At 41.0% G+C, this 21,625-nt stretch overlaps 1 protein-coding gene across 1 annotated transcript in view; it reads left to right on the top strand.

Moving 5' to 3' along the window:
• The window catches only part of foxk2b (forkhead box K2b), a 111,577-nt gene that overhangs the window by 79,062 nt on the left and 10,890 nt on the right, over positions 1-21,625 (top strand). Inside the window, exons 4-6 of the mRNA XM_041216619.1 lie at positions 3,604-3,750; positions 3,877-4,070; positions 10,829-11,004. Of these exons, the coding sequence (XP_041072553.1) occupies positions 3,604-3,750; positions 3,877-4,070; positions 10,829-11,004 (517 nt within the window). The remainder of the gene's footprint in view (positions 1-3,603; positions 3,751-3,876; positions 4,071-10,828; positions 11,005-21,625) is intronic.

The following is a 21,625-nucleotide window of genomic DNA, read 5'->3' as shown; positions in this document are numbered from 1 at the left end:
AAGCCGTCGCTTCCGGGAGTTTTACTCTTCTGGAAGGACTGAAGGGCCTCAGTCAGTTCGTCAGGAGTTAGCGCTTTGTCCAGACTCTCCCGTGTACTGTCATCTAAGACCTCCGTGATAGAGGACAGGAAGGACTGGGAGGCCGTGCTGTCTGTGGGCTTTACGTCATAAAATCCGGCATAGAAGGATTTGCTAATCCTCAAAATGTCAGATTGCAATGACTTAACTGAGCCGTCTTCTTCCTTCAGGCTGCTGATCACAGAGCTCTCTCTGTGTACCTTTTGGAAGAAGAAACGTGAGCACATCTCATCCTGCTCCACGGAGTGGACTCTGGAACGGAAGATGATCTTGGAGGCCTCCGAGGCAAAGAGCGAGGCTTGCTGGCTCTTCACCTCTTGGAGTTCCTCCTTGATATTGACCCCCATCGACCGCAACCAGAGCAGATTCTGCATGTTTTTCTGGAGTCGGGACATTTCCCTCTGTTCCTTTCTAGCTTTCTGGGTGCCTTTGAGGACGAAAAACCTCTTGATGTTTCCCTTGATCGCTTCCCACCAGTGTGTCAGTGACTCAAAGTGGGGTTTCATGGTTCTCCAACCTTTGTAATCCCTCTTGAGCTCCTCAATGTTCTCTGGCGTCAGCAGTTGCATGTTTAGCTTCCATGCCCCCCTGCCAACCCTCTGGTCCTTCTCTAAGTGGCAGTCAGCCAGTAGGAGGCAGTGGTCAGAGAAGAACACCGGCTTGACGTCGTTGGATCTGACTGCAAATGCGCGGGCACAAACAGGAAGTCTATCCTGGAACAGACGGACCCGTCAGGCCGCGACCAGGTGTATCTACGCTGCGCTCCATCTGCAGGGTTGCTGAAGACGTCGTGCAGCTTGGCATCCTTTACTGTTTCCATCAGGGATCTGGATGTAGCGTCCAATCTGCTGTCGGCCCTGCCGGATCGTCCAGCCGCATCGATGATGCAGTTGAAGTCACCGCCCAGAATGACCGGCCTGGAGGTTGCCAGCAGCAGTGGGAGCTGCTGAAAAACCTCCAGCCGCTCAGCCCCTTGTGACGGGGCGTAGACGTTAATTAAACGGAGTGGAGCATTCTTATACATTACGTCTGCTACGAGGAGGCGCCCGCCCACCACCTCCTTAACCTGGGAGACGGTGAAGCTGCCTCCCCGCAGCAGAATACCCAGGCCGGAGGAACGAGAGTCGTTTCCTCCTGACCAGATTGATGGCCCATGGGACCACCATCGTGACCGTTGCCTGTAGGAGCTGAGGTGCGGTATCGCACACTCCTGTAGAAACAGCAGGTCAGCTTTGACCTTGGCAAGGTAGTCCAAGGTCGCAACACATCGCGTAGTAGATTTAATGCTACGCACATTTATGGTACAATCTTTACACCCATTTTAAAGCAGTTAGTCGCTTACCAAACCTGTTGTCTCTGAGAGTTCCTTCATGCCCTTGGTGTGCTCAAATTGCTTCACTTGGTATGGGCTGAGGAAAGCGTCCTGAACCTCCCCATTGGAGATGTTCTGCTCGGGTGGCATGTGGGGGTCCATGCAGAGAGCGGGGTTTGAAATGTCCTCTGTTGGAGAAGCTTCCCCAATCCTCTCCCCCTCTGGGGCGTTGCTGCTCCCGGCTTCCCGGAGCTGGGGTGCGCTGAGCACCTCACTGCTCCCAGATTCCTGGGGTTGTAGTGCACTGGCCTCTTTGGGTTGTGGGCCAAGTTGGGGTGCGCTGGTCTCCTCATTGTCACCAATGTTCTGGAGCTTGGGTGACTCGTCCTCCAACTCCCTAGCGTTTTGCCGCTTCTTCTGTTGGCGCCGCCCTGGCCCTTCTTCGTCCGAAGAGCTGCTGCTCTTGTTATCCGTGTCGGATAGGAGACGCCTCTTGACTCTTGTCTGGGAAGTGGCTTGGTTTCTTTTTAGCCCCTTCTTCCTTTTGGCTCTCTTCACCAGCTGCCACTCCCCCTGCTGCTTTCCCACTGCTGCCTCCTCCTCCATTGATTCGCTCTCCTGAGGAGTGGGAGGTTCAGTGGGCAGTGCTGTTGATTGGCTGTCTGCTGCCTCAATTTTTTCCTCCACCTTGTCTCTCTCTGTGTCCTCCTTTGTCCCGATGTTTTCCCTGGGGGCCTTGGTGGTTGGTGTGACACGAGGCATTTCTTCTGCTTCCCCCTCATTGACTTTAGCTGCCTGTGCATAAGTACGGCAATGTTTGGGGCAGGTCTTGTAGAGGTGACTTGCCTCGCCACACAGGTTGCAGCACTTAGCCTGTTTACAATCTTTTGTCTGGTGCCCTTCCTTTTTGCAGTTCTTGCAGAGGACAGCACTGCAATTGGCCGCCACATGACCAGACTTGCCGCATGAGCGACAAAGTTTGTGGTGCCCAGCGTAGACAAGGTAACCACGGCTTCCCCCGGTAGCGAATCTGGAAGGGGGGTGGAAAACGGCTCCCTTACCGTCGGTCTTGAGCGTCACCTTAACCTGGCGTTTACATGTCCAGATCCCCAAATTATCTTTAACTTCAGTGCAGCTCCCAACCTTATCGAAGTACCTGGTAAGGAAGGTGAGCACGTCAGCGACAGGGACGTAGGGGTTGTACAGATGCACCGTCGCAACCCGTTCATGATGCAACGGTAGAACAAAGAGCGGCTCCGCCGTCAGGATCTTCATTTCTGGCAGGTCTTTCTTTTCCTCAAACACCTTCAGGAGTTTGACACAAGCTGCCACATGCTTGAAGTTCACATCAAAGAAACCAGCACTGGGGAAATCCTGTAGGCAGTAGATATCCACAGCCTCAAAACCACACAGCTTGAATAGGATCCTCTTCGTGAAGAAGGTCCTATCCATTCCTGTTCCTTGCTCGCTATCCTTCACCATGACTCGGATGGTGTTAGGTACCCCATGGTAAGGGGTTTGACTGGTTATAGCCATTGCTCTTTCCCTGGCAGAAACGCGATGAAGGTCTCTCCCCTGCCAGGTAGGTATAGACTGGGTGTAATATAAAGTTCTGTCTGCTCTACCCAAATAATATGCCATAACCAACCTTAGAGCAGCCCCATTGCATTAATTTTTAATGCCCATCTAAGTGAGACTGACACAAGTTGCAATTTGTTTTCCATTATATAATGTACATCTGCTTTGGCTTTTCGCTGAGTGCCCAAACACATTTATAACTCTTCTAGCTAGGGAAAAGAGGGGTAACGTCAGTCTTGAATCCACCAAAATAATAAAACCATAATTTCAAAAATCATTTGACTAAAGCAAATCCTAAGCTTCTGTTTATAAAGCTGCACTGAAAACTATAAAAGAGTTGCAGCAGTAGTATATTAGATGCATTTGTTTTTTTAAATTAATTAAAATCATTAGAGACCTTTTTTTCAAAATGGTTATGAATATGGAGCTCAGAAGCAACATCGTATAACCAATCAGTCAGAAGAAACTTTTTTTGGTGGAAGGGTTTTGAATGCGTAGAAAAGTGGAAACTTACTGTTCTGAGCAACATGCAATACCAATTTTGTTTTTAAGAAAAATTAAGACTTTAAGTACTGAATAAATAAGCTCTTAAATTTTCTATTTTCTAGCATTAACAGAATGTTCTTTGATGACAGGATGATGCCAAGCCACCCTATTCCTATGCACAGTTAATAGTTCAAGCCATCACAACAGCACCAGATAAACAGCTTACATTAAGTGGAATCTATACACACATCACAAAGAACTATCCATATTACAGGACAGCAGACAAAGGCTGGCAGGTAAACAAATATTTTTTGTTAACATCTGCAAAACTTGTGATGCAAAACTGCCTGTGTGGTTTCAAAATCATTTATGCATCTCAGTAGAACACACAATGTGTCCTGTTTCTCTCCTCTTTCCTGCAGAATTCTATCCGACATAATCTTTCCCTGAATCGCTACTTCATTAAGGTCCCACGTTCCCAGGAGGAGCCTGGGAAAGGCTCATTCTGGAGGATAGACCCTGCTTCTGAAAGCAAACTAACAGAGCAGGCCTTTAGGAAAAGAAGGCCCAGGGGCGTGCCCTGCTTCAGAACTCCAATGGGACCTCTTTCTTCCAGGTAGACAAACTGCATGTAATCTTTGACCCACTTAAAACGAGTATTATTTCTTGAATTTAACACATTCCATTAGCGACGTAACAATTCATAACAGCACTCAGGTTTTAAAAACTCCATTCATAATTTTAGTATTCTACCTAATAAGCGTATGTTATATTGGGATTTTATTTTTTGATCAGCATAGTTACACACTGATGCTCAGAAAACCCAGATTTTTGGGGGCTGCTATTGATAGTTTTGCAAGTGATTCTTGATTACAATTGGACAAGCACAGACTGGGAAATAAATTTTTAAATTTGGCTTCATGTGGGATTCTCTAAAATAACCCCAAAAATTGAACCTGTTTTGAGAGTTTTGTTAAGGAAAATTGCTTTTTAGTTTATATTCAGGGAAGATATGTAATTGGAAGATTGGTATTAAAAAGGTTGTACTTAAAATTTCTATTCCGTAACAGTGATGTTGTAAAAGTTACATATCTACAAATTCTAAACATAGGAGCAATGCAATGAGAGCACTCAGTTGGTGTTGTACAGCTGCTGTCTTTCTAAATATATAGCACTGTATTAAATTGCATTATGGATTGCATGAAGGGAAGAAACATTCACTTAACTGTGGTCCAGAAAGCTCTCTAGAGTGCCCTCTGCTGGAATGCTAAAGAAACTGAAGAAAGAATGTCCGTTCAGCAAGTAATCATTGAAAAAACTTGGGGGGCTGTGGTGGTGGTGGGGGTGAGTGCACACTTAAAACTGTAGTGCCGGTTAATGATTTTGTGCTTATGATAGCCAGAAGTGACCTTGCCTGTGACAGTCGTAGTCATAGCTATAACATGATTCATGGTATAAGTATTTGAGGTTTGTTGCTCATGCATTTATGAGAAACATATGTGACATATGCTTAATAGAACTGACTTCTATCCTTCAACCTGAATGAGCTGAGAAAATGTGGGGTGGAAAATCAGAAAAATGTAAAGATGGCATACTGACAATCCAGCAAAAGCAGAGGGGTGTTGTGTAAAATGTAGTGATACTTGTCTAGATTTTAATCATGGCTAGCAACTCCAATGAAATAGCAGAGTGTGGAATGTCATACTAATGGGTTAAGCGTTTGTCTGCTGACATCACTGGCAGTAAAACTGTAGACACAGACAAGGGAGCTGTGAACAATTAAGGAATGTTAAAATGGTAGCTGTAGAATATATAAAGTGTGCAAAATAAATTAGATTTTTGATTATTTACTTTTGGCATCGACTTAAACCAATTGTGGGGCAATTGCTCTCCAACCTGGGTTTTGATCTTTATTTTCACCGTGCTTATCCCTTTTTAGACCTGGGGGTTAGCATATTATGACTGAAAGAGTTTTGTGTGCTGTTGCTTCTGAATTAAATGTTTGGATTTTGACCCATGGACAGATAAATCGACACTAAGTACTACTTAACTAGCCCCACTGTTCTCACTGTTGACCAAGCCTTACAAAAATGCACCAAGTTGTTTTTTGGGGATTCCGAGACATTCTGCCCCAAAAAATGTAACTTGATGCTTGGTACAACTTCACAAAAAAAATTTTGTTCTTTAAGGACACGTGACTGGAAGAGAAAAGAACATTTGCTGCAGAAGTAACCAGGATTGCGAACGTACTGGATGATGGCAAAGGGGACTGGACTAGAGGTAGTGGTTGCCCTGAATGTCCAGCTCTTGGCACGAGAAACTCCCTGTGGCCTGACTCCATTGGATGTGTCAAACAGTCTCATATGTTTCAGCATGTTATGGCAAAGTTGCTGGCAGCACAAAGTCATAGAATTCCCTCAAGAATCTCTGCCTCACAAGGAGATTCTCCTCTGACATTCCATCTTTCTATGGAATTTCCTGCATTACTGTACAGCCCTACATTCTGTTTAGACATGTGGGAGAAGCCTTACATTTGGGGATGCTCCCCTGCACCCTGAGGAATCTAAAGTGGAGAGTGCAACACAGAACAATGGCTTCCAATGTCCTGCTGAGCCACTTCACAGATATCTAACGGTGTGATTATTCTGTTAGTTGGATAAAAATGTATTTCATTTTTACTTAGCATCAGGTTGTAGCTCCTCTTCCACTATTTAAAGAAGTTTCTTTTCATCTTTTGGATGAATTTTAGTCCCAATGCTACTGATTTTAGATCATCTGATAAGTGAGGCGGGGGGGGAAGTGGATTTAACCTTGTGGGTTTGCTATCGCACCTGGTTAAAATAGCTTTTCATAGGTTCTGAAGAAGAGTCATATATGACTCAAAACGTTAACTGTTTCTCTCTCCACAGATGCAGTCAAACCTGCTGAGTTTCTCCAGCACTTTTTGTTTTTATTTCAGATCTCCAGCATCTGCAGTATTTCGATTTTATAAACAGAAATTGCTATATGTTGGTTTGACTGGTCCCTTTGGGAAAAATCCTAATGGATTATTATCCATTGCCATCAGAACTCACTGAAGTGACAGTGTCAGTACAGTGCAGAATACCGCTTCAAGCTCTTTGCCCTGTTCAGTTGAACAGAACAAGAAACCATTTGTTGATCAAACATCCTTGTGTAGCCAGTGTTTTTTGAAAAATTTTGCAATTGTTAAAAATTATTTATAACATTAGTGTTGCTCAAGTTTTTTGAAGACTCATTGTGCATTTGTTAGTGTACGATGTCAGTTTACTTTTACAAGAATTTGACCAATTGGGAGTTTTTTCCCCCTTTCTGTTGAAGATTTCCCATCTGGACAGGCCTCACTTGATATTTTTGAGAATTGTTTTTTAAAGCCATTATGGACTGAGATGAAATGTCCTTCTTAAACCTTTCACAATTTGGTTCTTTTTCAAACAATCTAAAGTAACAGGATGAGGCTGGAGACAAACATAATATGCTAGCGTATCATTGGAATGAAGAAAATTTTGTTGAGAAATTGGTGGCCAAGCTGCAGAATTTTATCATCTTAGATGCTCCAGCAACCTAATTCAGCAATACTGTGTTTGACTTGTGTGCACATTGGTGAAAACATTGATCGGGAGAGCTTCATAGGGAAAAGAAATGGTGTGTGAAAGTTCGTCATTGCTTGGATTGGTTAAAAAATTGTTGAGTTGGAAGCAGTTCCTGGCAGGAATGAGAAGTTCTTGTTAAAGCACTAAAAATGGTTCTGGTGCTTTGGTCATAACCTTCTGAACAACACAACCTCTTTGATGTTCAAAATCTGGAACTTGGCTCTGAAAAGGCTATCCTCATTAGGTTCAATGGACTCTATAGCTTTGAAATTCTAATAATGGGTTTGCTTTGTAACAGTTGTTGGCACAAGTATGTAGAGCTCTCTTGAAGAGTTCTTTTTCCAGCTAGTTTCGCTACTTGCTTGCTCCACCATAGATGAGATGGAATCATCAAGCTGAATGAATTTTTAACAATTTACTTTTCAGGTTTTGATATCACTCATGCACCACACCTCAAACCCTGATTTCTTTACAGTTGTTGACATGTCTTCCCAAATGCCAACGGTGACACATTTGCTTGCTCCAATTTATGTATCTGACAGCAGTAATTTGAGCACCGTTTGTTTCAGCTACTCTACAAAATGGTCAATTGCAGAGGGAAAAAAACACCCATCTTAATATGCAGCAGTCCATTGCTGAAGATGAAGAACCAGTCAGGCCATTTATATCATGTAGGACCTCTGATTGATAGGTTTGGGATAAAATAGCACCCATTTAATAAGGGTTATATCCACTGAATAAAGTACACACACAAGTGCATATCTCAATGGAGTGACCAAGCCTGAGACTGCATAGCATTCAAGGAGGACAAAAAGAGACAATGTCGGTCATGCAGTGACAAAGATGGAAAATCAATTGGGAAGAATTTTAATAGGGAGTTGCAAAAGAGAAACGTGAGTATGGGGGCGGCTTCAGAGAAGTGAAGGTTGTAGATAGGGAAGTAGCTTACAGGGGTTGAGGATGAACTTATTTTAAAGCGGGCATGATATGATAGTGGTTTTAAAACATTCCAATGTCAGGTAGCATGTGGGACCAGGAAGGCTGGTCCAGTGGTCAGCAATTTCATTGTAATGGGATCAAGACAGTAATGTTAATAAATGAGATGAAGTGACCTTGAAGAGGGAATGAAGGGGTGGATGGGTAGAGGAATGGGAGAGAAAGTAGGTGGGGCCCAGGAGGAAGTTTAGCTCAGTGGGCAAGGGAAAGAGAAGAAACAGTAGCAGCAGCTGAATGGATGGCCTTAACCTTGGTAACAAAAGTCCATGAACTCCTCGGTCATGTTATATGCTAGGGTGGAAGGAGGTAGCATGAGGCGGTTTGGAGTTTAAGGAGATGGTTGGTAGTGGAGAAAAGAAGCTTGGAGTTGTCTTTGCCCTCCAGGATGGACTTAAAATAGTGGATAGTTTGGGAAGAGGCAAATGGGTTTGAGTGGAATATGATGTGGCCCAGCAAAATCTGGTACTGGATGTTTGTGTGCCAAATAAATTGATATCTGTACCCCTTGGACTTGAAGAAAAGATCACATTTTTGAAGATCCAGTTTAACTTTCTTGTGCATAACCTTGGTTTGTTTAATTGGATTGCTTATCTTTTGGCATTTCTGCTACCCACTTATTCTGGGATTGGTAAACAGCAATATCTTAGCAATAAAGATGCAGCGGGTGATCATTTTCTTAAACAACAGGTATGGAAGTTGGGCACAATATTTAACTCCAATCATTCATTCTTAGAGCATGTGGAAAAAATTTAAAACAATTCTTGAAGTTATCTGGTGAATCATGATGGGACCATTTGTTAATTGGACTTGCTTCTGGAAATAGCCTTACCTGTCACTTGATGTTCTGATTTTTGGCTAATCTCTGTGAAAATAGGACTGGAAGTCTTATTTACCTGCTTTTCAAATTAAATCTACCAGATGAAATCAGAATCTATTGATGAGATGAGTTACTGGTCTGAGGTAACAACTTTCCATTTAAGGCTACTCCAGTTGGTCAGATTAGGTTGCACAACAGTGTGTTCTAAAGTTACCATTCCATCCTATACAAACATTAGCTGCTGGTCAAATATAAGAGCTGCTGCTTCCTTTCTTTACAGAATCACCTTTTATGGTGCTTGTACCTTTAGGATTTCTATAGCTTGGACCACAGGACAGCAATGATCATGTACCTCAGCAGAATCTTGCAATCCAAGCTACAGAAGGTTTAAATATAAAATGCCCAAGGAAGTCTTGAAATCTTGTGCCTCATCTCAAAGACCTTCACATTCAATTAACTTAAAATGCAGCGACTGTTATGCACAAGATCTCACAGACTGCAGTGAACTGAATGTCTCTTTATGACGATGAGATTCTGACAAGGTTGTTTGAGAGAAACGTTGGTGAGGAAACCAGGAGAACTTTCTGTTCTTTGAGTCGTTGCATATAATTTTCAGCACAAACTGGCTGTTCATGTCATACACGAGTAATCTGTGAAATATTGAAAGATCAACCGAAGCAAGCAATTGAGGGCTCAGTTTAACCCCTCACCTGAAGGAGTGCCGTCCCTACACTATCTTGCTGCTACATTGGAATTGTTAGCTTAGATTAGGTTCGACTGTTGGAATGGATATAGAACTCATAACTTGACACACGAGTGATACTAACTAAATTAAGCAGACTAATTTAATTAATAACATATTTTACTTATCAAGCAGTTCCCAGCGAAGTTCAATTTCTGGGTTCACAGGCATTGTGCATGAGTGCATAGTCAATAGCTGCTAAAACTTTTCAAGAGCAATATTTTAAAGAATGTATTCACTTCTTCTCCGTGACAAAAATTAATGAAAAAACACTCCCATGAATCATCTGTAGAGGGAAGAAAACAATCTAACTGTTCCACCATCACTGCCTCTGACTCAAAAGGTTCGGAGTTCAAGCCCCACTCCTGGATCAGAGCACAAAAATCAAGGCTGACACTCGAGTGCAGTACTGAGAGAGTGCTGCACTATCGGAGGTGCCGTTAGGAGACATTAAACCAAGGCCCCATCTGCCCCTTCAGGTGGATGCAAAAGATCTCATGGCACTATTTCGAAGAGCAGGGGAGTTAGCCCAGTGTCCTGGCCAATATATATCTCTTGATCAATATCATGAAATCAAATTATTTGGTCATTATCGCATTGCTGTTTGTAGGAGCTTGCTGTGCACTAATTGGCTGCCACTTTTCCTGTAATAAAACAGTAACTACGCTTCAAAAGTACTTCATTAGCTGCAGTGTGCTTAGAGACAACTGATGGTTGTGAATAACACTATGTAAATGCAAGTCTTTTTCTTTGAACTATAGTAATGTACAGCTTGCTGTAATAAACGAGTACTACTGTTTGCATGAAGAAGATTGATCAGAACGTGATGTGGATGCATTCTTGATGTGCAGCATGTATCTAATTTATGCACATACAATTGACATGCATGTTCTAGTGTTGACAATCAACTTGTTATCACTGTGCCAAAAAATAAACTAAGTTTGAAGTAGATTGAGTTATTTAAGGGAGTAACTTTTGATTGCCTTTTGAGCACACAAAATGTTTGAGAAAATATTTGATTCGGAGTTCCAATTGATTAACATGTATATTGGTATTTTCAGGATCTTCCAACACCAAGTATTCCAGCTTTAGTTTGTCAGATGAAGTTAAACTTACAGGTCACTATTTAAACTGCCAGTCTGTTGTAAGGCTTTCTTGGTGTTTACTTAAGTGATGCTCTAATTGCTTTTTTTCACCTCCTGTCACAGAAGTGCACCAGCCTCTCCAAGCCATCCTGGTGTGTTTTCCTCACACTCCAGTGGTGTACAGACTCCAGAGAGCCTGTCCAGGGAAGGCTCTCCAGTCCCCACAGATCATGAATCTAACACTGTGCAACCCAAGTTAGCAGTAATACAAGAGGCAAGATATGCTCAGAGTGCACCAGGTGAGTGCTGTAAAAATCCAAATTTGTAAGCTAATGCATTATTAATTAAGCCATTAATAAGGAGGAATGTTATTTTATGCAGTAGAAATCTTTCATTTCTTAATCCAGTTATGAAACTGAAATTCCTGTTTCCACATTGGACTTTAATCAGATTTTAATTCTTGTTTTGGTTGTAACATACATATGACTTGTTGCGTTTTTATTGGGTTGAAACCGCTAGCCCCTCAAGCTGACTGACGTGAGCTGCAATCTATGTAACAATCGAAAATAAGTAAACTTCCTTTTTTCACAAAAAGTTAAAGACAAATGTTAAAGTCTGCATTTATGATTATAAAAATCATGCTGGATAAAGTTGAATATCTTATTTATTTTGATGGCAGCTAAGCAATGTTGTAATGGAGGTATGTTAATCTTGTTAAATCATGGTGCCACATACTCATCTCCATTATCTGAACAAAATGCCCTTCAAATAAAAACTGTAAAAGTTTGTTTAAAATCCAGTACTTGACAGGAAAATGGAATTAACTTCCCCCTTCAACACTGCCAATTCTTTCATTATATCAGGAAGTGGTTCAATCTACATTTCAAACAAACAGTTGCATTGGAACCTGATTCCAGCATTTCAAACTTGTATATAAACTCTTTCCCCTCTCTCTACCACCCCCTGACCTCACCAACCCCGACCTCCCCAACCAATAAACGTTTGGTTTGTATGTATGCTTAAGTTCTGTTATCCCTTCGAGGCCAGGCAGCTTTAAATTATAAATTTTAAGGAAGATATATCAGATCTGCCACACAATGGGAATATCTTAATATAACTGAGTGAAATACTCTGGACAGTTTGTATTCTAACCCCCAGGAATGAAGATGGGGTATTCAATATATCTTTTTCCTGCAACTGTGTAAGACAAATCCAGAAACCTAAAAATTTAGAGCCTAAATGTTCCCGGCCCTTCCTCTTTAATTTATTCTCCTCTTGGTTACAAAGTCAATAAAAAGGAAAGCAATATTTCATCAACTGGGAGATCTATTTTGAGAGGAAATTATATTCATTTTTAGGAACTGCAGAAAAAATATGATTCTAAAAATATATATTAATCAAGTATTTAAAATTGGGTACATGATCATACCTTGAATCTGATAGGATAGTTCCTAAGAAAAATAGGCCACTGTTCCACAATTAGTGTTGGAAGTATGTACACTTCTACAATCACTGAAGTTTTTTGAAATCAAGAAAGCACAAAGCCCTCGGTAGAGGAGGTTGTCATTCACAACTGCCATGTTGGAAATTACTCCAGTTGACAGATCATTCAGCCTCATCTGAGTACTAGCTTCAGGCTTGTAAAATGTGAAGTCTCAAGCAGTCATATCATTCCAAACAAGTTAATTAAGTCAGAAGTACCTCTTAAGACGAGAGGGCCATCCTTCAAGATGAGATTGAGTAAACTCTGCAGTTCAGCAGAAAAAGAGGCAATCCCATTTTAAAAATATAAAATTCGTAGGGGCCTTGACAAGGTAGATGCTGAGAGACTCTTCCCTGACTGGAGAGTCTATAACTTGGGGTTGCCATCTCAGGATAAGGTGTTGGCCATGTAGGACGAGATGAGAAATTTCTTCACTGTGGATTGTGAATCTTTGGAATTCTCTACCCTGGAAAGCTGTGCCTGTACAATTGATGAGCGTACATTGAAGATTGAGATTGATAGGATTTAGGGCACTAAGGCAGGGCTTCCCAAACTGTGGGTTGCAATCCCCAGTGGGGTCACAAGCAGAAATTTTTAGGTCGCCAGCTCCGAGGCAGCAGTGACCGGTGTGAAACTCAATCTGGGTGCTAACAGCTGCGAGGCCCTGTTAAATTCTTACATCTTTTTCTAATGGTGGGTGTGGCCTAACAGACAGATCTTTGAGGCCTGATTCTGCTGCAAAATTGGCTATGAAAAGGTAGGTTTCTAAAGAAAAAAACCCTGCGGTTTAAACACTTCCAACTGTGCTTAATCTTACTCCCCTCCCCACTCAACAGCTGAAGCTCACCCCAGCCCTCCCCACTCAACAACTCTTGGATCCCCAAATTTTCACTCTGGGATCACATGTAGTCTGGGGCATTAAAATGGAGTCACACTGGGGGAAATAGTTTAGGAAGTGCTAGACTAAGGGAATCGAGGGATTTGGGCATAAGGTGGGAAAGTGGAGTTGATGTAGAAGATTTTACTGAATGGTGGAGCAGGTTCAAGGGCTGTATGGCCGACTGCTATTTTTTGTGTTCTTATGTTCTCACAATTACTGGAGAGGCATAAGGCAGGAGGTCAGATACAACATTGCTTGTCATTTGGAATCCGGAACAGGAGTAAGACTATTCAGCCCTCGAGACTGTTCTGCTATTCAGTGAGATCATAGCTGATATAATAGGAGATGACTTTTGCTTGTCTCAATTCTTAGTGCAATTCAGATCAGTAAATCTTCTGCTTAAGAGGTAAAGTTCTCTTCAATGGCTACTTTCCCTTCCTTCTACAAAACTTGGGTTTTGTTTTGTGGAACTTTTTGTTGGGGGTAGTCATTATGTTGTCATCTGTTCAGCATTCCTACATATTTACCCATTGTTACTGAAGATGCAATGCACTGGACTTGCTTTTGAGGCAAATGTTAAGTGGTTTACAGCTTTATTGAATGCTCTCGGGTTATTTTCTACCTGCACAACTTCGTATTTGGACAACAGGCTTACCATGAACATCACTTGGATTTTTCTTGATCTTGTAGGTAGATATGACACAATAAGGGGCTTAATTTATATAGCACTGCTGCCATTAGTCAATTCTAGGGACTAATGCTTAGTAGTTGATCCTTAGTGGATCTCCGGTCATTTCTCCAAATTGCAACATTTGGTTGCCATAAATTCCAGTGAGAAGTTAATTATTAGTACACATTATAGGAATATTGCATATGCTTACATTTTCTGTTGGTGTGAGGAGGGAACTGGCTTGGGCCTGAGCCCATCCTTATTGATGCATTGAGTTTATAGATATTTATTTTTCTAATAGGGTTAAATACATTTTGAGTCTCTATAGAGATAATATGTAAGAATGGGGAATTGAATAAGGATAGCATACTCTCAAAGGGACTGATGTTTGATTATAAAACTTTAGATATTTACAGTGTTGCTGAATGCCCATAGTTAGTCGGGAACTTTATTGGACAAATGATGACTGCACTTTACTTGATAAGTAATCTTTGAAAGTGATCAAGTTCTCAGTAATCTTAGCGAACTCAAGAATTTATTAATGACACATCAGTGTGTCATTACACAAAACACCAAATATATAGAGTTTATCAAAAAGGATGAAAAAGTATTTCACAATTAATGAAAAATGCACCTCCTCTCTTGGTACAGAGTGGAAAGCATACAAGGCCTTTGTTAGAGGAAGGATAATATATTAATCACCCACGCAGAAAAAGGTGAGCAAGGCTAAGTTAGATCAGTTAGAAAATAATTCAGTAAAGCTTAACTGAAGTATGTCAACAATCACAATATGCAAGTTGTGGAAATAATGCTAACTGAACGCTTAACTACTTCAAAAGTGGAGTCTGTCCACTATCACATGATCCAGATCAATGGTTTTCAAACTTTTCTGTAGGTTAAGCTGTCCAAAGGGAAAAAGTCCCATCACTGCAGGGCATGATTTCTATTAGTATACAGTAACAACACTTACAAAAAAGTAAGAGTGCAGAATTCTCAAGACAATATAATCATGGTGAAAGATATTAATAGTTCCTTTGGGATCCTACCATGGACCTCAGTTTGAAAACCTATGGTCTAGATATCACGAACGTAGAGAAAAAAATGTTCAAAATGGCACCAAAGCAAATCTATGTATTAAGGAAAGATGGAGTCAAGATATGCTTTCACCACTTCTAATCTACTATTCCCTTCTTGGAAAGTGATTGTCCATGCCTCCCTCTTCTGCAGCTTTTGAGGAAACTTGGCTCCAGCAGTCTATAGGTCAGTGGCTTCTGTTGCCATTTATAGGATGGTGCAGAGGGGTTAGGCAGGGGTACTCTCTATCCCACTCCTCCTTGTCATCAAAGTTTTCTGAAGTTTCTATGGTACTCCATAAACACACTTTTGGGATGGTATTGATGAAAAAGTATAAACTTTTATATCAATACCTTGGTGATAATAAATGGGTTTGTCAGCACTGCACTAAAGCTGCTACATTTTCATACTATTGTTAAGCTAGTGTCCAATTTAAAATGCCTTGGAATGTAGCAGATTATTTGAAAATGGTTTGCAAAATTCAGATTTACCTGGAAAGATGCTGTTGGCTCTTTCCTTTGGGCAGATTTAATGTCTTCAAAAATAAGTACAGTCCCCTGCTTCAACTTTGATTTTGGCATGATCACCTTCCTAAGTTTCAAGGGAAGTAGTTAGCTTAAAAGCCATCAAAGCCTGATCAAACTATAATGGGCAAAGATAATTAATTTTATATTTTGGTCATTTCTTTCAATTCAGGGAAATACACAATTTGGTGGAACTAGGTACAATCAAACTGATTCATTGATAGGTGGAACATAAGAAATAGGAAATAGGAATAGAAATAGGAGTAGGCCTAACGCCCCATCAAGCCTATTCCACTATCTAGTAAGATCTCGGCTAAACTTCTACATCAACTGCACTTCTCCACCCCCAGCCCTATCCCCATATCCCTTTTTCTTTATTCTTTCATGGAATGTGGGCGTTGTTGCCTATCTCAAATTGCCCTTGCCCTTCTAGGTCGAGTCAGCCATATTGCTGTTTTTCTGGAGTTCAGTGTAGGCCAGACCAGGTAAGGATGGCAGATTTCCTTCTCCCAAAGGACATTAGTGAACCAGATGAGTTCTTATGATTACAATTACTGAGATCAGTTTTCAATTCTAGATTTTATTAATTGAATTTAAATTCCACCATTGATGGGATTTGAACCCATGTCCCCAGAGTATTAGCCTGGGCTCCTGGATTACTAGTCAGTGACATTATCACTATGCCGCCACCTTCACCACCAGCCCCCCACAATTTCCCTTAATACCCAAAAATCTATCAATTTCACTGTTGAATATACTCATTGCCTGAGCATCCACAGTGCTCTGTGGTGGTGAATTTTAAAGAATCCACAACCCCTACTGAGTTAAGAGGTTTCACCTTTCCTAACTGGCCTTATCCTGAGACTGTGACTCCTAGTACAAGACTGTCCAGCTAGGGAAAAGCAGCCTTTTATCATCTTATCCTGTCAAGCCCTCTCATAATCACTTCTCATTCTTCTAAACTCCAAAGAATATAGGCACATTCTTCAGTCTTTCCTTATAAGATAGTCCTCTCGTTCTAGGAATCACTCCAGTAAACCCTCATTGCACCTCCTCTGAGGCAAGTATATCCTTCCTAGGGTAAGGAGACCAAAATTGTACACACTACTATATAATCATAATTTTATAACAATTATACACCTGTATAATTGCTGTAACACTATTGTACTCCAACTCCCTTGCAATAAATATATGGTAAGGGTTTAGTGTGGGAAAATAGTGTTAAGGTAGAAGATCAGCAAGGATCTAGCTGAATGGCTGAGCAGGCTCTAGGGACTGAATTCCTGCTCTGACTTCCTATGTTCCTGTAAAGGCTAATATGCCATTACCTTCCTAATTGCATGCTGTACCTGCATGTTAATTTTCTGTGATTCATCTACAAGGGCCCCAAATCACTCTGAATACCAACTTTTGCAAATCCCTCGACTTAGTAAAAAAAAATCCTGCTTTTCTATTCTTCCTATCAAAGTGGCTAATTTCACACTTCCCATGTTATACTCCGTCGGCCACCTTATTACCTAATCGCAGAACCAGCCTGTATTCCTTTACAACTTCTTTGCATCCTCCTCCCAACTTACTTTCCAAGCTAGCTCTGTATCATCAGCAAACTTGTATCTATTATGAGTACAGAAAATGCTGGAAGTATACGGAAGATCATCAACCTGAAACATTAACTCTGCATCTTTCTCCACTGAATTGCTGAATATTTCCAGCATCTTCTGTTTTTATTTCAGATTTCCAGCATCCAAAGTATTTTGCCTTTGTATATATTACGTTCAGTCCCCTCATCTAAGTCATTGATATAGATTGTAAATAGCTAAACCTTGTAGCACTGCACTAGTTGCACCCCACCATCCTGAAAATGACCCATTTATTCCTACTCTGTTTTCTGTTCTGTAATCAATTCCCAATCTGTGCTAATAAATTACTTCTAGTCCCATGAACCATCTTGTTAACAAACTCGTGTGGCATCTTATCGAATATCTTCCAAAAATCAAATACACTACATCCACTGGATCCTCCTTAATTACCAGTTGCTCTCAAGAAACCAATAAATTTATCAAATTAAGAAATAAGAGCTGCAATGAAGAAATAAATTTACGAATGGACATTGTCAGGTTAGGTGAATGGGCCAAAATTTGGCAGATGGAATTTAACATGGATAAGTGAGGTTACCCATTTTCGTTGGAAGAATAAAAAGGCGACTTATTATTTAAGTGGAGAGAAACTTCAGAATGCTTTAGTGTGGAGGGATCTGGGTGTCCTCGTGCATGAATCGCTGAAAGCTAGTATGCAGATACAGCAGGTAATAAGGAAGGCAAATGGAATTTTGGCATTTATTGCTAAAGGAATAGAGCATAAAAATGGGGAAGTGTTGTTGTAACTGTACAAGGCATTGGTGAGACCGCACCTGGAGTACTGTGCACAGTTTTGGTCCCCTTACTTGAGGAAGGATGTAGTTGCACTGGAGGCGGTTCAGAGGAGGTTCACTAGATTGATTCCAGAGATGCGGGACTTGTTTTATGAGGAGAGATTGAGCAGCTTAGGCCTATACATACTAGAGTTTAGAAGGATGAAAGGAGATCTAATTGAGGTATACAAGATGCTAAAGGGGATAGACAAAGTAGATGTGGAGCAGATGTTTCCCCTTGTGAGGCATTCTAGAACGAGAGGCCATAATTTTAGGCTAAGGGGTGGGAGATTTAAATCAGAGATGAGGAGGAATTACTTTTCTCAAAGGATTGTGAATCTGTGGTATTCACTACCTTAGAGTGCAGTGGATGCCGGGACGCTGAATAAATTTAAGGAGATACAGATTTTTAATCAGTAATGGGTTGAAAGGTTATGGGGAGAGGGCGGGAAATTGGAGTTGAGGCCGAAGTGAGATCAGCCATGATTGTAATGAATGGTGGGGCAGGCTCGAGGGGCTGAATTGCCCACTCCTGCACCTAGTTCTTATGTTCTAAACAGTATTATTCCTTTCATAAAACTGTTGATTCTGCCTAATTATTGTGAATATTTTCCCAAGTGCCCTGCGAAAATATTACCATGTCCTTAGCAAAAGTTTCTAGCCTTTTCCTTAGTACTAATGGGTCAGGCTAACCATTTTCTCACTCCCTCCTTTCTTAATTAGCAGGGGTCCATTTGCTACCTTCCAATCCATGGGGACTGTTCAGGAGGATCAAAAACAGTGCATCCTTTATCTTCGCAGCTGATTCTTTTAAGACCCTACGGTGTAAGCTGTCGGGTCCAGTGATTTGTCATTTTTAATTTCACCAGTACTTTTTCTTTAACATACGAATTTGGATCAGGCGTAGGCCATTCGACCTCTTGTGCCTGCTCTGCTGATCTGAATGTAACCTCAACCCCACATTCCTGCCTAACCCTGATAACGTTACGCCCCCTTGTTAATTAAGAATCCATCTAGCTCTGCCTTAAAAGTATTCAAAGACTCTGCTTCCACTGCCTTCTAAGGAAGAGAGTTCCAAAGACACTCAACCCTCAGAGAAAACATTTCTCCTCATCTGTCTTAAATAAGCAACTTCTTATTTTTAAGTAAAAACAAAAAACTGCGGATGCTGGAAATCCAAAACAAAAACAGAAATACCTGGAAAAACTCAGCAGGTCTGGCAGCATCGGCGGAGAAGAGCAAAGTTGATGTTTCAAGTCCTCATGACCCTTCAACAGAACTCTGTTGAAGGGTCATGAGGACTCGAAACGTCAACTTTGCTCTTCTCCACCATGCTGCCAGACCTGAGTTTTTCCAGGTATTTCTGCTTTTGTTTTCCTTATTTTTAAACACTGACCCCTATTCTAGATTCTCCCACAAGAGGAAACATCATCTCCACCTCCACCCTGTCCAGACCCCCTCAGGATCTTAAAGATTTCAATTAAATCACTTCTTACTCCTGAATTCCAGTGGATACAAGCCTAACCTGTCCAGCCTTTCCTCATAGGGCAACCCACCCATTCCTGGTGTTAGTCTCGTAAACCTCCTCTGAACTCCTAACGCATTTACACCTTTCTTTAAAAAAAAAAGGAGACTGGTATTGTACATGATACTCCAAATGTAGTCTCACCAATGCCCTTACCAACTGAAGCATAATCTCCCTGCTTTTGTAATAAATTCCCCTCACAAATGACAACATTCTATTAGCTTCCCTAATTATTCTTAATAATGTATGCTGTATCTGCATACGTTTTGTATCTTTTGTGATTCATGCACTAGTACACCCAGATTCCTCTGAATCTCAGAGCTCTGCAATCTCACACCATTTAGACAAGCTTTTTTTTTTATTGTTCCTGCCAAAATGAACGATTTCACATTTGCCCACATTATATTCCATTTGCCAGATCTTTGCCCACTCACTTAACCTATCTATGTCACTTTGTAGCCTCTTTGCATCCTCTTCACAACTTACTTTCCTACTTATCTTTGTGTCTTCAGCAAATTTAGAAACCATTCCATCAGCCCCTTCGTCCAGGTCATTTATTGAAATTGTAAAAAGTTGAGGCCCCAGCACTGATCCCTTTGGTACACCACTCAGTCACGTCCTGTCAACCAGAAAAAGGCCCATTTATGCCAACTCTCTGCTTCCTGTTAGCTAGTCAATCTTCTGTCCATGCCAACATATTACTCCCTACACCATGAGCTTTTATTTTCTGCAAAACTTTTGTTTGGCACTTTATCAAATGCCTTCTGGAAATCTAAGTACAGTACATCCGCTGGTTCCCCATTATCCACAGCACATGTGACTCCTTCAAAGAACTCCAATAAATTGGTTAAAAATAATTTCCCTTTTACAGAACCATGTTGACTGCCTGATTGCCTTGAAATTTTCTAAGTGCCCTGTTATAACATCTTTAATAATAGCTTCTAACATTTTCCCTATGACGGACATTACGCCAACTGGCCTATAGTTTTCTGCTTTCTGTCTCCCTCCCTTTTTGAATAAAAGAGTTGTATTTGCTACTTTTCAATCTAATGCAACTTTCCCCAAATCTAAAGAATTTTGGAAAATTAAAACCAATGCATCAACTATCTCTCTCACTAGCCACTTCTTTCAAGACCTTAGGGTGAACTCCATCCGGACCTGGAGATTTGTCAGTCTGTAGCCCCAACAGTTTGCTCAATACCACTTCACTGGTGATTGTAATTTTCCCAAGTTCCTCCCTCCCTTCCATTCCCTGATTTACAGCTATTTCCAGGATGTTACTTGTGCCCTTTATAGTGAAGACTGAAGCATTTTAATTTATCCACCATCTCTCTACTTTCCATCATCAGTTCCCCAGACACTCTCTGTCTAGGACCATCGCTCACTTTAACTCTTTTCTTATATAAATCTATAGAAAATCTTACTATCCGTCTTTGTTACTAGCTAGCTTTCTCTCATGCTCTAATTTTTCCCTGCTTATTAATCTTTTTGTCATTCTTTGCTGTTCTTTATATTCTTTCCAATCTTCTGACCTGCCACTGATCTTTGCGTAATTATATGCTTTTCCTTTAAGTTTGATACTGTCTTAACTTTTTGGTTAACCACGGATGGTGGGCTCTCCTCTTGGAATTTTTCTTTCTCATTGGAATGTATATATTCTGTGTATTCTGAAATATTCCTTTAAATGTCTGCCACTGTGTTTCTATTGATATATCCCTTAACCTCATTTGCCAGTTCACTTTAGCTAGCTCTGCTTTCATGCCCTCACAATTGCCCTTATTTAAGTTTAAAATACTAGTCTTGAATATAAAGTTCAATCATATTATGATTGCTGATACCTAGGGGTGCTTTCACTAAGAGGTCATCAATTAATCCTATCTCATTGCACAGTACCAGGTTTAGTATAGCCTGCTCTCTGGTTGGCTCCAGAAAGTGCTATTCTAAGAAACTATCCTGAAAACATTCTGTGAATTCCTCATCTACGTTACCTTTTCCCATCTGATTTTTCCAGTCTATAGGTAGGTTAAAATTCCCCATGATTATTGCTGTACCTTTCTGGCAAGCTTCTGTTATCTCTTCTCTTATACACTGTCCTACTTGTAATTACAATTAGGGGTCATGTACCACTCCCACAAGTGACTTCTTGCCTTTTCATTCCTCATATCAACACAAACCACTTCTACATCCGGTTTCCTGAACTTAGGCCATCCTTCTCTAATGTGCTACTACCATTATTAATTAACAGAGCTGCCTCTCCACCTTTTCCTAACTTCTGTCCTTCTGCCCTTTTTATAGCGTTTAGCCATATCTGCTGATTTACTCATAGATTTGTACTCTCTGTCCCTGACTGTCAC

This window comes from Carcharodon carcharias, chromosome 22 (genome assembly GCF_017639515.1).
Source record: "Carcharodon carcharias isolate sCarCar2 chromosome 22, sCarCar2.pri, whole genome shotgun sequence".
Classification (NCBI taxonomy): domain Eukaryota; kingdom Metazoa; phylum Chordata; class Chondrichthyes; order Lamniformes; family Lamnidae; genus Carcharodon; species Carcharodon carcharias.
Note: the sequence above shows the minus strand (reverse complement) of the source record. Positions and strands in the feature narration are given on the sequence as shown.